The 16,927-nt window shown below is 36.8% G+C and overlaps 1 protein-coding gene across 2 annotated transcripts in view; it reads right to left on the bottom strand.

The window, feature by feature from the left end:
• Positions 1-16,927, bottom strand: part of SNTG2 (syntrophin gamma 2) — a 280,675-nt gene that overhangs the window by 54,644 nt on the left and 209,104 nt on the right. For both annotated transcript variants that reach the window (XM_042803276.1, XM_042803277.1), the window contains 2 exons: positions 13,324-13,453; positions 4,985-5,023 (listed from right to left, as the gene is read on the bottom strand). In XM_042803276.1, the coding sequence (XP_042659210.1) occupies positions 4,985-5,023; positions 13,324-13,453 (169 nt within the window). The remainder of the gene's footprint in view (positions 1-4,984; positions 5,024-13,323; positions 13,454-16,927) is intronic.

Here is a 16,927-nt window from a genome sequence, read left to right as displayed (position 1 = left end):
TCTGTTGATCAGCCCGGTACCTGATTACCACAGGCTGATGCAATAATAAACCATAATAAATCAGAGCAATAAACCTGTTGTTTTTCTTTTTATCCCTACCTGACTGGCTTCTGCGGAGAAGGACTCCCTAAGGGCTAGCAAGGCAATGGAGGATGGACCAAACCTTTCTAAAAGAATTTAGATCCCCAGATACTTGTCAAGTATTTTCCAGTAACAACTACTCCAGTTGTTTCCCATGGCCTCTCACATATACTTGATTATTCTTGCCTACGTGCTGTACCCTAATTGGCTTCCACCCTGTTTTTCAGACTCATTCTTCAATATGTCAAGATCATTATTACGTCTAACATAGTATTTTAAAGTTTCTAGTCTGCAAGAGTAGTAGGCTTACTTTTGCTAACACACCATGAAGCAAGTATTCAAGGGAACTGGATCCAGGACAGGCCTTTTCAGGACTTCTAGTCAATGTGTCAGTTTTGGAAGTAAGCCATTTATGCCTATTATTGGATTATCCAACAAAGTCTGTACAAACAAATCCGTATAATACTTGTTTAAAATATTGTAACGTCAAGAAATGTCATAAACCTTACTGGAATCAAGGTACATTGCAGCAGCTGCCTGTCACCCATCCCCAAGATGTGTTACACTATCACAGGAGCAAATTAGGTTGGTTGCCACTATTTATTCTTGACAAATCCTTCAGGGCAGTCATTTATTTGTTATCTTGAAGCTGCATACAAATAACTTGTTTATTTATTTCAAATTTATTTCTAGAGATTGAAGTCAAATTGACTAGTCTCTAATTCTCCAATTTCTTTTTTCCACTAACAGCCATGATGTTTGCCCTTTCCTAACCTTTTGTTACCTGGCAGACACAAATTCCCTGAAATACCTTGATAATAGCTCAGAGATTACTTTGACCGGTTTTTCAAATATCACCAGGCATTAAAAGCATACAAACGACCAAAATTTCCCTTTGTATTGTAATCTGAGATTGTATTGTTTTTTGCTAGTATTATTTGCCATAATCATATTTTACTGTTGATCCTTTCAGTGAAGGCTGACCTCGATATGCTGAGTAGAAGACAAACATTTCCCTTTGTCTTCTTGCTATTATTGCATTTAGGAGTGTGATATTTGTTATCCATCTATTCCTTCCTGGTTGCATCTCAATCTGTGGCCTGGCCCTCCTGGTACTATCACATGCTATGCTTTACAGTCCTTGTCTCTAGATTTTATTTTCTGTATGACTTCCTCTGGAGGTCAATGAAGAGGCCACTGCAAAAAAAATAAAACAAACAAGGGAAGAGATATCCTAGGAAGTAGTGAAAATCTGGTTTACAGTATCACAAGAAAAAATATATATAGTCTTAATATCTGATCGATATTTTCCTATTTCTACTGAGAAGAATCTGTATGGTTTTAGTGGAGGACAGGAAATGGTCATATTGGTCTTGAAAACATAAAACACCCAGCAAACAAAATAAAACCCCTTACAAGTAGGTTTTTTTCTATACAGAGAGAATTACCTAATTTACTGTTTCATAAAAAATATAGAGCAATCCAACGGTGTGTACATTTTTGAAAACTGAGTCCCAAATCTAACTGCCTACTCATAACACAAAATCAAGTGCTTTAGAGCACTGTAATAAATTATATCAAGCAGAATCAGAAGTTGTAATATTTGGAGAATTGTGGCTGTAGATGTCCTTCACACTCAATAAAATAATGTAAAGACTGGCTCAATCCCCCTCTCTCCTTGTGGAACACCAATATGCTCTAAAAGTATCCTGTGCGTAGATGTTGTGTGCTTTGTCATCTATACAGGTTACATACACACTTAGAGCCAGAGCCTTAGCAAAGATACTTAATTAATACCTTTCAAATTCATGTAATCCCTGCATATTTGTTAAAATCTTGTAGTCCTTGACATGGACTAGCTAACATGACATGCCCTGAGATAACTAGAACTTTCCAAACAATTTCCAAGGACAGTCTGGGATTTAAGCATTGGTGGAAATAATTTCCAAAAGGCACCTTCTTTGGTGGGAGAAAAGAATTTAAAAGTGTGGACGTAGCCAGACCATGCCAATTAGCTTCATGACCTGGTACTGCTTATTTTAACAGTACAATTCATAACTACTGTAACTACACATATACTATATTCACAACTACTATAATTCATATATAACTAACATTCATATAAAATTCATATATAACTAATATAATAAATAACTAACATAACTACATAACTACATATATACATATAGTACATATACTACCATTCATAACTACTATACCTACATAACATTCATAACTACTACTACTATCTTTCCTACTACCTCTTTCTAACTTTGGATTATAGACACAGGGCAAAGTCCAAACTCTGTTGTCTTCTTTTGACAAAAAGACCCATAAATGCAGCTGTTTTAGATCTGGGAACCAGTATCTTAGTTTTTTCACTTTCCAATTTTCTTTAGTTATATGCCCATAGAATTCATCATGTTCTAGAAATTCAGTTTCGAGTAACACCAGTCAGGGGCAATATGAAATATTGAAGGACGAGGAAAAAATAACAGCTTTAGCCAAGTAATTTTTTAGGTTCTTGACCCTGAATCCAAGTTTTATAATGACCTATGAAAAACAGAATCTGAAAGAAGCCTATCCTCATCCAACCTTGTCCCTTTATGAAAGATTAAGTTGGACTCTAAAGACAATGAAGAAAACTCACTACAGGTGACACAACAATGAAAATCTAAGGACCTGTTTAATTCTTCAGCAATGTCCATACTCAAAAGCAAAGATAAATTTGCAAGTATCACCGATTTTAGTTCCAGGCAGCTCCTCAAATGACCTTTGATCTATTAAGCTTATCCTTTCTCTAAATTTTAAATCAACTGCATTAAGATGAGCTATTAAGGTTTGTACAAACGTTATGTAACTGATGTTAATAGGCTCCATTAATCTAGGGCAGATCAAGACCTCTTCTGTTTTCAGTTATCATTGTCAAATTTTATTTTATTCCTTTGTGATATATATACATATGAGAGATTCACATTTTGGTTGCCTTTGAAGCAAATTTTGACAGGTTATTTTAAAGTCTGAATTTTTCACATTTGCTCCTTCAATATTTTTATGTTTGCTAGTTCTATTTACTTGATCTGCCCAAATTCATTATAACCTTTTTTTTTCCTCCCCCACTTTTTGGCAGATAACATTCCAATGTTTGTTGCTGACAGTTAAACCTTAAATTTTCAACTCCTGAAATTAAGTTCCTAATTTTATCTTCCCTTCTTTTCATATCTGGAATAGAAAAAAGTGGATAGATTTGTACTGTCTAACTTTAGGCACCTACTTTAGATGATACACTAAGAGGCTACTCTTCTTCGGACCTTGGTATAGTCAAGACAGAAAAAGAGGCTCCTATAAAGGATGATTTAAAGCGTCGATATCAAGTTCCACATTTGAGCAACTCTCTGGAATAGAATAATTTTTTGCACTGACTATTTAGGTAGTTTATGGAGACTAGCCCATTTATTTAGGAAATGAAATTAGGTAGTTAGTGCTAGGTTGTATAACTGTCCCCAGTATTTTTAAAAATTTAGGAAGACTATGTCTTCCTTTTTTCAACTAAAGCCATTATGTGTGCCCAAACTGATATGAATAAACTTTGAATAGTTACTAAAGTCCTCGTAGTAGAGAGATCATCCAGTAGAAGATATCCAAATTCAGTACCTTTTCACCTGGCATTCATAATCAGCTGTTGTTCATATCAGTTTAATTAATAACTAAAAGTCATGGCAAAAAGAGTAATTAAATGCTCTCTTCTTGTATAGAATAGGTATTTATTCTGGTTTCAGGGGTAACTTGATTTTCTACCATTCACAGAATTAAAGTCTGTAGTGGTTTCTGAGGTATATTTATTTTCAAAGTACTGACCCAAATACAAGAAAACTGTTTCCTGTGTAAGAAAATGTCAATGGTTAAATATTTTTAATAACTTATAGAAGAGTCTATAAATGTTCAAGTACATTTTAGAAATAAGATGACAAAATGGTGACATAAGAAAGAATATACAAGATCTCAAAAGAATAAGTATTTATTTGATCCCAATATGAAGAATTTTTTAACTCAGCCTTTGACTTCTGTAATAAAATTCCATAATAAATTTCTGCAGTAAAACAATAAAAATGTCACCTTGCCTAATTTTCACTTTTCTAATCTACAATCCCATCATTTCTGAAACAGCAGGTATTGGTTTTGTTCCTTGAGTATTGATTCAATGCCAGATTGATGCAATGAAAACATATGTAAGTGAAACTCATTAGTTTTATAATACAAGCATCAAAGTACTTCCCAGAATTACAGAATTAGTCTGGAAAATACTACTACTATATTTTACAAAGTAAATGATAAAACTCTTTGCAGTGCTACAACAAGTAAAAATACTTCCTAATGCAGTAAATTCATCTGAGTCTTCCGGACATTTGGCTAGTTGAAGCAGAAGAAATATCTCATCAGACTCCCAAGCTCCAAAAGTCCCAGATATACAGTCATGGCAAATGTAGTCTGCACAGCATGACACATGCAAAACAGACTGGATTTGTAATACAGTCCTTGGCTATCTGTGCACCATATGTGATGTAAATAAAGAGTTAACTTGTCAGACTCACTACTGCAACATTGCATGCAAAACACACAATGCTTTCCAAGACCTGGTTGTGATTTCCATTGTCCACCTCTCATTTATTTCATGGCTCCATCTAATTCACTTTTTAGGCCTACAGTGGAGGATTCTATTAATACCCGTGGATCAGTGAGAATCTGCTGTATTAAGTATGTCATTTCAGAAATTCAAACCATAGAAAACTTGGGTTTAGAATTTTAAAACTGACTAAACATGTATGTAAGCTCTACAAATTTTGCAACTTAATGCAATGACAAGAATTTTAAAAAAAATTGGATAATATAATGAAAGTCTTACCTGATCTGAGGGAGAAGAGCATTTATTTGCCATTTTCATCTGTGAAAGAGAGATGGAAGAATACACAGTTATTAAGAAGCTGAAGAGCTTTTGTGATGAAATTACCATTGACTTATTTATTAAATACTGGATTAATACTTCCAAATTATATTTATAAGAAATTAAAACATTCATTGCTTAAATACTACATTTTTACTATTACACTAAATTTACAAAACCAAGGCACTCAAAAGATGGGAAGCCTTTTATCGGAGTCTTCATTAAATCCTCCATAAAGATTTGCATTTCTGAATTTAACTTTGCCACTCTGAGTGAAAATATTATACTGTACTGTAGACACATCATGTAGGTCTCAGTTAAACAATTGCTTAAGCAGATCTATAAATGAGGCATATGATTAAATACTTGTGAAACGAAGGCCATTGAGTGTAAGACATGTTTAAAGATGAAGGGAATACTGTTTAGGCTTTCCTTTTAGTTTGCTCTTCAAGATAAAGTTACATAGCTTTTTTTTTTTTTTTCCTCTCTGTTCAGATAATGAAGAGTTTGGTTGATTTCAGGTTTTCTTTGGCAGTCACAATTTGCATAGATGAGTGGCGGACACTCTGAGAGATATTCCCTTCTTTAAAGTGAAACACTTTAAAGTGCCATATTAGTAAGTGTAGCAATGATATGGAATCTAGACAGAAAAAGATTAGACTGGAAAGATAGACTCCCCTATACGCAAGGGCATAAGATGCAAACTGTCCTGCAGTTGATGACTACTTCCAACACTTCTTGTTGTCAAAAAGCCCTTTTTATAACAAATGAAAGGCTCGTGATAGAAGATCAAAAGCTATAGCTATGCACAGGAAAAACTACAACTGCCACAGGAAAAGAGCAGGAGAAATCCAGGGCTATTGCTTGTATCCTGGCCATATCAAATTTGTAAAATCAAATCTGTAAATAATCTTTGGAAGCAGAGCATGTCTGCAGCCATGTAGCTCGGTAAATATGGTGATGCCATTGACTATTGTGATGGCTTGACTCTGGTCAGCAGCTGAGCACCCATATAGCTGATCATTCCCTTTCCTCTCCCAGCAGGAAGGGTGAGAGAAAAGGAAGAGCAAAAGCAAGAAAATTCATGGGTCAACACAAAGAGAGCTTAATAAGTGAAGGAAACAGAAAAAACCCCAAGTGATATAAATGCAATCACTACCTTCCAGAAGCAGACTGATGCCCAATCAGTCTCCAATCAACAGCCACCTTGAAAGACAAACCCTGTCCTTCTTTGTCTGTTATGTCACTTCTACTGATGAGCACAACATTATATGGTATGGAATATGTCTTTGGCCAGTTTGAGTGAGCTGTCCCAGCTGTGTCCCCTCCTAATTCCTTGTTCATCCCTTGCTGGGGGTGGGGTGGGGTGTGTCAGAGTGAGAAAAAGTCAAAGCTTTGATGCTGTGCAAGCACTGTTCAGTAACAACCAAAACACTGGTGTGTTATTAAAACTGTTTTAGCCACAAATACAAAACGCAACACCATATGGCTGCTATGAAGAAAGTTACCTCCATCCCAGCCAGACCCACTACACCTGAAAAAGGCCAACAGGCATTGTGTTATGCTAATGACACAGGCCCCAGGAAGTGTCAGGGTTTGTCTGAACTTGTTTTGGACTGTCGGGAGCTGTATTACAGATTCCTTAGTGTAACATAAACATCTAATGACCGTGAGACTATTGCCTACTTGGTTTTAGCAAAATACAGCTGTGAGATGTAATAATATATACATATATAAAAGCTATAGGTATACATATATATGAAGTATATATAGTGTGTATACACACACACTTGTAGCTGATAGCAATAACAAGTCATTATTCTGCATAGTGTGAATTATCTATAACCACAAACAAAATGACCCTAGGACAAAGCACAATGTAGAGGAGTATGGGATGACAGCAGGAGCCTTGACTATACAGACACAGGGTGATACCAAGGCTCAGGGCTGTAGGAGCTCACTGGTCAGTCCTAACCCATCATGGGCCAACAGGGCTCCTTCTCCCCCATACGCGCACTTTTGCAGCCCAGCTGAATTGAGTCGTGTGGTCAAACGGTGCAAGTGTGCTGGTGGGTCAGACAGCTGGGAGTTACTGGGGCTCCGGGGATGAGGTGGCCAGACCTGCTGGGAGCATTTGCCAGTCCTGTCTGTCACCTTGGGTAGAGTGCCAGGAGAGCCTGCCAGACCCTGGGAGGGGCCTTGCCATGCTCCCTACCATCTCCCTGCCACCCCAGAGGAGGAAGGGGGACCACCACAACAGAGGCAGCTCACAGCCTGCAGGCACTGGCACTTGCACCGTAGCACAGATGAGGACTGATGATGAGGATGGAGCTGACATTCAGCTGCCAAGAAGAGCAGGGGGCTTCCAGCAAGGTTCCTCACAGCTCTCGCACACAGCTCTGCCCACGGCAGCCTGGCGCCAGGCTGCGTGGCTGCACCATGCCAGAGGTGGCCTGGAGCACTTTGGGAGGGGAAAGAGGTTACCAGAGCTTCTTGGTGCTCTCAGAGCTCCGACAGTAACAAACCAGTGGGAACTCAAGAACCGCACTCTGTAACTTGGATAAAACAAATTGGTGACATGCCCAGTGTTGCAGAAAGACAAGACATCACCAATCTGATTCAGTAATAGGCGCAATCCTGGGCAGTTGTGCAGGATATAATGAAAAGGCACCTGGAATACTTTAGCACCAGTAGGAATGCTGTCACACCCTGCTGACATTCAGATCCAACCCTTCTTCTGTGCTTCAGACACAAATACATATATGAAGTAACTATACAAAAGCCATGTTATACACACAGAAAATACTGTTTCTTTCCAGGTGGCCAAAGACATGCTGAATAACAAGATTACTATAGCATAAACCAGTGCAAATAAACAGGGCTAGCAGGGATCCTGTCTCCTTTCACTGTTCTTTTTGGTTCAGTCAAGCTATGTAAGCTCCCTATATGATAGAAAGAAATTTTGTTATCCTACTTTTTCTTCTATTCTGTTCAGATGTGCCTGGAGAAATGTGTGAAAGACTGGTCATGCAGGTTTTCTGCAGAATGAGGGCTGAGTATCATGAAGAACATCCTCTTAACCAGTCCAACTCCCCATTGGTAAGGGCAATAGGGAAGAATGCTTTGGATTCCACAGCTGTTCACTGCACAGCCTCAGCTCATTCACCATTCAAAGCAGGGACCACTGCAGCCCTGACGTAACTGTGGGGAGAGGAAAGATCTCCTTCTGCATCACATTACGTCCCTATGTCACGGGCCTGAGGAGAGAGAAGTATGCACTCTCCGCTTCACCTGGCACCCCACATTCTCTACATGCCTCCACAACCAGTGCAGGGAGACAGGAATACAACGGGGATACGCTACACCTTGCCAGCAGCGCGTGAGCTTTCAGTGCTGCAGTACAGTAATGGGAGTTGAAGACAGCAGGTGAACTAAAACTGAAAACCTGGATGTGCAAAGACTGCAGGCAACTTGGAAAAGGAACTATTAAGCAACTGTAATTCCTGTACTTTGTTCTAAATGAATACATATAGGGCAGGAACAGAATCGGGATGAAATGATTCAGAACCATATACCTAAATCTAAATACATCCGAGGCTAGGATTTATCTCACTTAACTTTGGCAAGCCAAAACCAGAAAGAGTTATACAACTAATATACCTATATTCTCTTTCGAGTCAGCAGAGAGAGAGAAGGCTCTTGACAGTCACCTATTGTTTTTTCCTGGCTATAAGAGGATCCTATGCGACTGCTTGTTGCTTTGCTAAATTTAGGTAATGTGATTCCTACCCTTACTGACTTCCCTTTACAACCTCAATGGTTTGAACTGTGATACTTTCAAATGGAAATTTTTGCATTTAAAAACGAAAAAAAAAAAAAAAAAAAAAAAAGCAGCAATTAAGAAATATTCTCATGTGTTTTCACGCTGAGAATAGAATTGTTTGTATAATTATTGAGGCATTGTATATAGTTTCCTACACACACGTATTTTTTTTTCCATCTACATGTACCCCACATTCTGCTGTGCAAAGAAAGCAAGACCTTCTCAATCCTCTTTCTTTTTTTGTATGTATGTTCAAAGTGCATATTTCATAAGTCTCTCCCTATTCAAACAGAAATCTCACTCCACTGTGATACGGAGTATCACTCAGATATACGTGTACATATAGGCATAAAAGAAAAGATTTACATACTATGACATATACAATTAAAAAAGCTGTCAAAGGCATAAATATGATCTAGGTTAATAACCCTGTTTTGAGTCCAAATTTTAAGTTTCTACCATTTTCCAACAAAACTGCTGGAATGATTTATAAAAATCATAAATAATGTTTAAAGTGGAACGACTGCATCTTAACTCATACTCTTACCTGCTTATGAACGACTAATTTATTTGTGAATATTTTTTTTTAAAAATAACACCATTGGAATATACTGGGGAAAAAAATTAAAAGCTTGAGAAAGTTATATACATATAAGAAACATGTCACTATAATGTAAATGAACCGGCACCATTACTTTTAAGTGCTTCTGCTGATTATGACTACATTAATGTTCAGTGCTATAGTTCAGAGAAAATAATTAAGATCCATGAGAAAAGCTGCATATAGTGAATAGCTGGCTATTTGAATAGTGCAAAACAGAGAGAGAAATGTAACTTATTCCAAAGAACTCTCTCCTAAAAAAACATCTCCAGCCCAGCATTGCCACTTCAGCCTACAAAGAACCCTCTTGATGAACAAATTAAGAACAGAAGCAGTGAGAAGCACATGCAGATCAACTTGTTTCCTGTTCTTGTTTCATCATGGCAGCTTCACTGCCAATTTCTTTTCTGTTTCTCCCCTCAGTTCATTAAACTGTACCTCCTTCTGTGAGAAAAGAGGTGTATGAAGAAATAAATGTGAGGTGCTGATTCATCTCTCTATTTCTGCCAAAGGTAAATGTGAAGTGCTTTGAGAACATTGAGAAGATTGGGGATTGAATCACAAAGGAAGATGATAGGGAAGGTTCATGCTGGTAGAAAAGTATGTGAAAAACAAGGATATGAAAAGAATGATGAATAATTTGGGGCAAGGGTCCTTAGGAAAAAAAGTAATCCGTATTGTTTGTAAAGCTAACTGTTACTAGGAGATTTTCTGAGCTAAGCATACAAGGTGTGTATCAGTAAGGAGGGCTGAAAGACATCCTTACATCTTTCTCCATGTTGCAGTATTCCCCATGCTCCTCTGTCTTATAAGAACTAACTCTCTCCAGGCAAGTACCAGAATCATTATTTCTCATCTACCAAGTAACGCTTTCTAGATATGCTAACGTTCAGTGGTAGCGTCCTTGTGCTGTGACGACTTCTCACATCTTCACTATCAAAAGATGATTCCTCCTTTACACTCGATCCCCAGAGAGCTTGCCTTTGTATAGAAGTTAGATGCTTCAGTACTTCAAAAGAGTAGTCTGATATTAGCAGAAGTGTCACATTGTGGCAGAGCTATTTTTGTACTGCCTACACTAGGATTGTCTTATGGCATCAGCAGGAAATCTGACAAAGAACTGCCAGTTGCTGAACAAAACTGTATTAGGGTAAAATAGCAAAATAAAGTATATTAGGATAAAATGATACATGAAAGATAGGGTGCACTGTAAGAAAGAAATCTGTATCAGGAGCTCTTTAAGATCTAAAATTCTAAAAGAAATGATTCAAAATGGTATACAAATGTGTACGATGAAGTATGTATTTAAGGGAAGCACAAATAGGCACAGATGAATGACTAAAGCTCAGGAAGAGTTGCTAAAATCAAGAAACAAGTACCAGCAAAAACAAAACCTAAAAATTTGTGGAAGTAAAAAGTAAACAATGGAAAGTATTGCCTAAATACTTAGTAATAGGTCAGGTAAGAATGCTGACATTCTTTACACCAACAGTATCAGCAAGAAGGTCCATTGTGACCACATCTCTAGCAATAAATTTATGTACAGAAATGATGGTGTAGGACATAAGAGGAAATGAATAGTCTAAATATTTGGAGAAGCAATTGAACTTAGAGTCAGCAAGGAACGTGAAAATCACCCATAAATAGATACGAGCTAATCTGAAATAATCTCTGAAACGGCAGTGATTATCTTCAGTACTCCTGGAGAATAGGGGAGACACTCTACAGAAGTGTTGAAGTACAGAAACAGGAAAAAGCTCGGAGGAATTACAGATCCATTCCCTAACATCAACCTCAGAAGTATGATAGGAAAAGAATCATTTTGTGAAATGACAGTATTAAGGTAATAAAAAGCATTCCAGTTGGATTTCCAAGAAGCCTAATCCAAAGGCCTTGCCCTACGCACTGCGAATGTCAAGCAGTCTGTGTCCTCTGGCTGCCCAGGGGCAGGAAGTTCTCTCCAGCACACTTCAGTCGCACCCCAGCCTCACAGTCCTGGTCTTAAAAATGTTTTGCAATAGAAGGAATTCTCAATGACTACTAATTCTCCTGTTCTGATGATCAGTAATTAAAATAACACTGTGGCTATACCTTTCCATTTACACCACAGGCTGTACACCTGACAAAACCTGTGAAGTATTAAGTCCAAGCAAAAAGTTTACTCACTTCTCACATGATCTGTATAGAGTTTGCTCTGTATCTCACCAAGAACACAAAATCTGTGAATTTACCATGATTGTTGTTTCTCAGACCCTTCCTCAGAACAGCCACTTATATGAACACCAGACGGACTAGTTTGTCTACCGAATTCACTATTATGATAGATAATGGAGAAGACCAATGCAAGTACTCAGTATATAATGAAATGTTGCTGCAGACAGGTCACAACATAGTGAACATACTGTCAGGACACATGTTACTCCATAGTGCATTTGAAAAAAACAGACTAGAACCCTATGACTAATAAAACCTGCTTGCATTTATAGTCACTTTTTACCGTCTTACTCACCTACATCTTTGGAGTGACTTTTATTCAGTGGATTGCTTTAGAAAGCAAAAGAATTTGGCTTAGTAACTATGGACGGGAATTGCTCTAAAAATATTACCATACACTTATTTTTGCTATTCACACAGAGGGAATTATGAAATTTCATTAATAATTTACTTAGCTTTCCAAGAATTGTCAAATAGTAATACCCTGTAAGTGATGTAAATCACTAGACAGAGAATAGAGAATATTTATAAAGAATGCATCTTAAGCAAAAATGTTTGATTTTGTCAAAGACATTGCTTAAGCAATTGAATATTTTAAAAGAATTAATGCAATAAATGAATTTTTGTGATCAAAAGTGATTCCAGGTAACTTTTGAAGATCAGAAAAATAAATTCAATTTATAATCTGTTTTGACCAAAGATTTATGTTGAAATCCAGTACAAATTCTACACAATATAATCTGAAGAACTAAGCAATAATTAGCCTAGAGTACATAGCATAAATTGAAGACATGCTACTAAATAATAATTTATAAAAGATGTTACAGCCTGAACACATCTAAAGAAAAAAAGATTAAAAACCTGCACATGCAATTCTTCCAGGGACAGCTGTGCTCTTATGTTTAGATCATTGATTTCTACCATTTCAAAAAGATTGAAATATATTTTCAATATTATACATTATCGGGTTCCCTACTTAATGTTATGATTCATTCCAGAACCTTCAATAGCTTTCAATTGTTCTTTCTTAGAAGAATAATGTGCTGTCCAAATAATAATTCTCTGTCTCTCCAGGGATTATTTAATACTTCTACTTGCAATAGCAAATGCTCCTCACGAATTTACAGGAATAACTTAAAACGGCATAAATATCTTTATATTTATAGGGGAAAAGATGGAATAATATGACCTTAAATAAACCAGCTACTGGACAACTTAGGTAAAAATACTGTCTCCCAATAAGCTTCTATAAGTCACAATTCCCTAGCTACAGAATTTCCACGTGCCTACTTCAAAATCAACAAATACTAATTTCAAGCACATTTTAATTACAGAAATGTAAAAATGATATAATTGATCATACCTAAAGCTCTGTAAAATGACCAGAAAGGATAATTATTTTACTTTAAAAAGTCTTTAAAATAATAAATGCAGTCTGATTTTCTACTATTCTCTGTTCTATAATAACACTGCAAGTCCTGAAAACTTCTTGATTCTTTTGATTGACCAGGCAACCTCTTCCTGCTCTTTCCTTTCCCCTCTTCCTCCCCATACACATGCATTTTATATATTGTATCTTAAATGTTATTTTTTTCTACCCTTGGAAAATTAGAAATAATTTTACAATAGCATAGACAAGAAAATATGCAGAAAGTAACATACATTTTGAAGTGTCAAATCACTGATGTTAGTTGATATTGCTCTCAGCCAGTCAGCACTCTCCTGGGCTGTATAAAACTGAAGTATCCCAGTACTAACTCCATCGAGTGCCAGCACTTCAAATGCATTAGATCTGCAGTAAGAAGAAATATATCCGTAAAGGAAGATACGTAAATTTTCTGAAACTGCCCACTATTTCTCTGTGTTCCAGTGATTTTTACACCTTTTGACAAGTTTTGAGTCTTAACTTTACAAATAAAAAAAATACAATAAAAAGAAAGATAATAATGGGCAGTACCAGGAGCAACACATGCAATAAGTACTTTCTCTGTACCAGCATATATATGTGCTGATCATTTACTTCTCTTGAGTATACATATTATGTTCATAATCACTGAAGTTAAAGTAGTGTATTCAGGAAGTATGCATTAGATCTTTTGAACAAACATCACATATTTTTAAACCAAAATGACTATTTTCTTTCTTGCATTTTGGTTTCATTTACTTGGAATGTATAAAATTGCAAGGAACTGCCTTCCCTAGCTTTAATTTCTTGAATTTCTATATTTTTCTACATGACGTTCAAAGCAATGTTTCCTTTAGGCTCTCTTATGACATAGGAATTTAAAGAATGTACTTAGAATTTCTTTAAATAATTTTTGATTGTAGGACCCTTTCTCAAACCAGCATTGACACATGCTAATGTGAAATTTAATTTTATTATTTTTTTATGCGTCTTTTATGTGTTTACTATCTGGAGTAAGTTAGGCACTGTGTACGTACTGAAATCCCCCACATTTGGATTTTGGTGTATATTCTTTTTTAATTATGAGATTTTTCAATAGGAACAACAAAAGGTCGTTAAGTAGTTGCATGGAAGTAGTGGTCTAAATCTAAAATGCATTCATGCAATAGTTTCAGCAACTAATCTTCAGAAAGCTACATAGATTATTTAAGTGCTTATGAGTGTCATGAGAATTAGATTTTGGTCACATACTATTGTGAAAGACAATTATAATTATCTGAATGATTGTGCATATGTTTGTTTTGTATATAATATGCTATCTTCTACATTTACAAATTATTTATACTTATATGGTATATTGCTTTCTTTTGGTACTAACCTAGAAGAAAGCAAACAACTGAATCAAGAATACTGCTGTATGATGTTGCCGTTTTTTTCTAGGATTCTCTGATCTAAGGTGAAGTCCTATACTGTTTAATTTATGATATATGTCAACATGAGCATTCAAAATGACATAGAGGTTAACAGGCAGTTAGTTATTCATTCATGACTTACTGAAAAAGTTATTAACCTAACATTTGTCATTTGTAGGGAGTTTAATGGTGAACATGAATACTGAACTCCATATACTTGCTAAGAAAGGTCATATAGAATACCCATCACACACAATATTAAGAAGAGAAAGAATCCTAATAGGTATATATACATTAACTGATATGCTTTGCTATTAAGAGTCGTAAGGCATTATACTTTCTGCTAGCAAAAATAACATTCTTGGTCTGAAGACCGAAATACATATTGGCTGATTGCCTTGTTTTCCTTTCATGATTGACTTATCATGATAACAACTAAAACCTGATGGCAATGGCACACTTCTGTCTCACTTTCATTTCAGTAAATCTGTTTCACCTGTTTAGAAAGAAAGGTCAAAACAAATCCTTTTATTGTCTTCAAGTAAACTGAGTGAAATAATCGCTTCTCAAGCATACTGTTCCTTTCACCTAAGGCTTTGACAGAGATCCCAACAGTGCTATAATGGAATGACTTATGGAATGATCTCTTCAGCATCCCACTGAGAGAGTGACGATCTGTCCATTGATACACAGGGGAGCATGGAAACAGACTGAATTTGGTGCTGTGAAGAGAAGCTATTCAAAATGCCTAACTTAGCTATCAAATTCATATATCAAAGTTAAGATGCTAGAATCCTTACACAGACAGAGAGGACAATCCAGAGCATTTAATAGAGCCAAGAAATAGTACGTGCTCTCCACTGAATTCACGGGGTGCCTGGATACCAACTGAGCCTCAGTAGATGCATAAAGGCATACAGTGCAAATCCCTTATCCAAGTGGCACAAAGTTATACAAATGGCTGATGAAAGATCACAGAAGGGAACTCCTCAGTTAACAACTAATGCAACCAACACAGGCAGTCAAGGTTAAAAATTAACAAGTTTTATTATAAAAATTAACCAACCTTTTATCATTTGAAACCTGGTGCTAGTGAGAGTGCAGATTACACTAAAACTCCTGTTGTCCTTTACCTTATTAAAATATGGTGATCAGTTATAAAAGACAGTTAACAAGATTCAAAAAAATGCATCTGGAGATCTGAACACTTCACTGACAGGATATCTGCACAGCATCAAATAGGGTGTGAGGGATCCTGAAAGTCCTCTAGCCCAGCCTTCTCAATAACTGCTCTAAAATACAAATCTCTTTTCCACATGAAGGCTAGAACTAGACACAGTACTGTAGATGCAAGTATTTCAGATGTGGCCTCAGGAATGCGAAGTAGAGGAGAATAATCACTTCCCTTGACTTGCTTTGTTATTGCTAATGCAGCTCCACGTGTGGGGCTTCGTTACTGAAAGTGAGTACAGCTGACTCACCCCCACTCCGGTGTCTGCCCAGATCCCCAAGCCCTTCCCACAGAGCTGTTCCCTCGCCCTGCAGACTGACACCAGGACAGTCTTCCCCAGGAGCTCTACCTGGTTCAAGGCTTCTGATGTGCCAGAGGTGGTCACACTGCCTGGCACAGGGGACTGAGACCTTTGGGATAGCACAGTCTGCACTGGTGCTGACTCAGGCAGAAACTAGTTTTACTGGAAAGCAACTCAGTGCATTCAATGAAATAGGAAAAGAAAGAGCCAGCGTTTTTCAAAGTTCACAGATGCCAGCCATGAAGTCTGTGCTAGTACTACAGTGATTTTGCTCTTAACCTTGCTTTACTGTGATTATTTCTTGCCTTCTCTTGGAATAGTTTCCCTCTACAGATTCCATAATATCACACTGTGGTTCGAAACACATAGTGTATATAAGGCTACAAGTAAAAACAAATATCTAAACTAAAAACAAAAGCTTAACAAAATGGATGCTGAGGCTTTTAAGTGAAACAATAAATGCAAGCACCGAGACAGCACTGGAATTCAGAAGAAAATAAATTCTAAAGGCTTAAATATCATGCCTTTTTCCATTTTCTCAAGACACAGAAAAGAAAAAAATGAAAAGGCACAATTAAGCACCTATTCCTGCTAGCTGACAAGGATGAGCTTTCCATTTAATCCCAAACAGTAAGTTTGAGAGGTCTCAAGACGCTATGAAGTCATCTCATCACCACAAAATATCATGACTCATCGCCAGAAAATAACATGACATGTCTTGGCTTTTTTTTCTTCTGAGGCTGCAAGCCCATTTGAAAACAGTTAGAGGAAAATCCCATCTCTTCCACTACTGCTGTTACTTACAGACTATTGTAACTAGAACCAGAAATGAATGTTTGCTTTCCCTAAATTCTAGAAATTTGGGCTGAATTACCCTCACATTTCTTATTATTTTCATATTTGTCTCCCAGTCTGTA

This window comes from Tyto alba, unplaced genomic scaffold, assembly GCF_018691265.1.
Source record: "Tyto alba isolate M040663 unplaced genomic scaffold, T.alba_DEE_v4.0 Super-Scaffold_40, whole genome shotgun sequence".
NCBI classification, from domain to species: Eukaryota; Metazoa; Chordata; class Aves; order Strigiformes; family Tytonidae; genus Tyto; species Tyto alba.
This window is presented reverse-complemented; position numbering and strand designations above follow the sequence as displayed.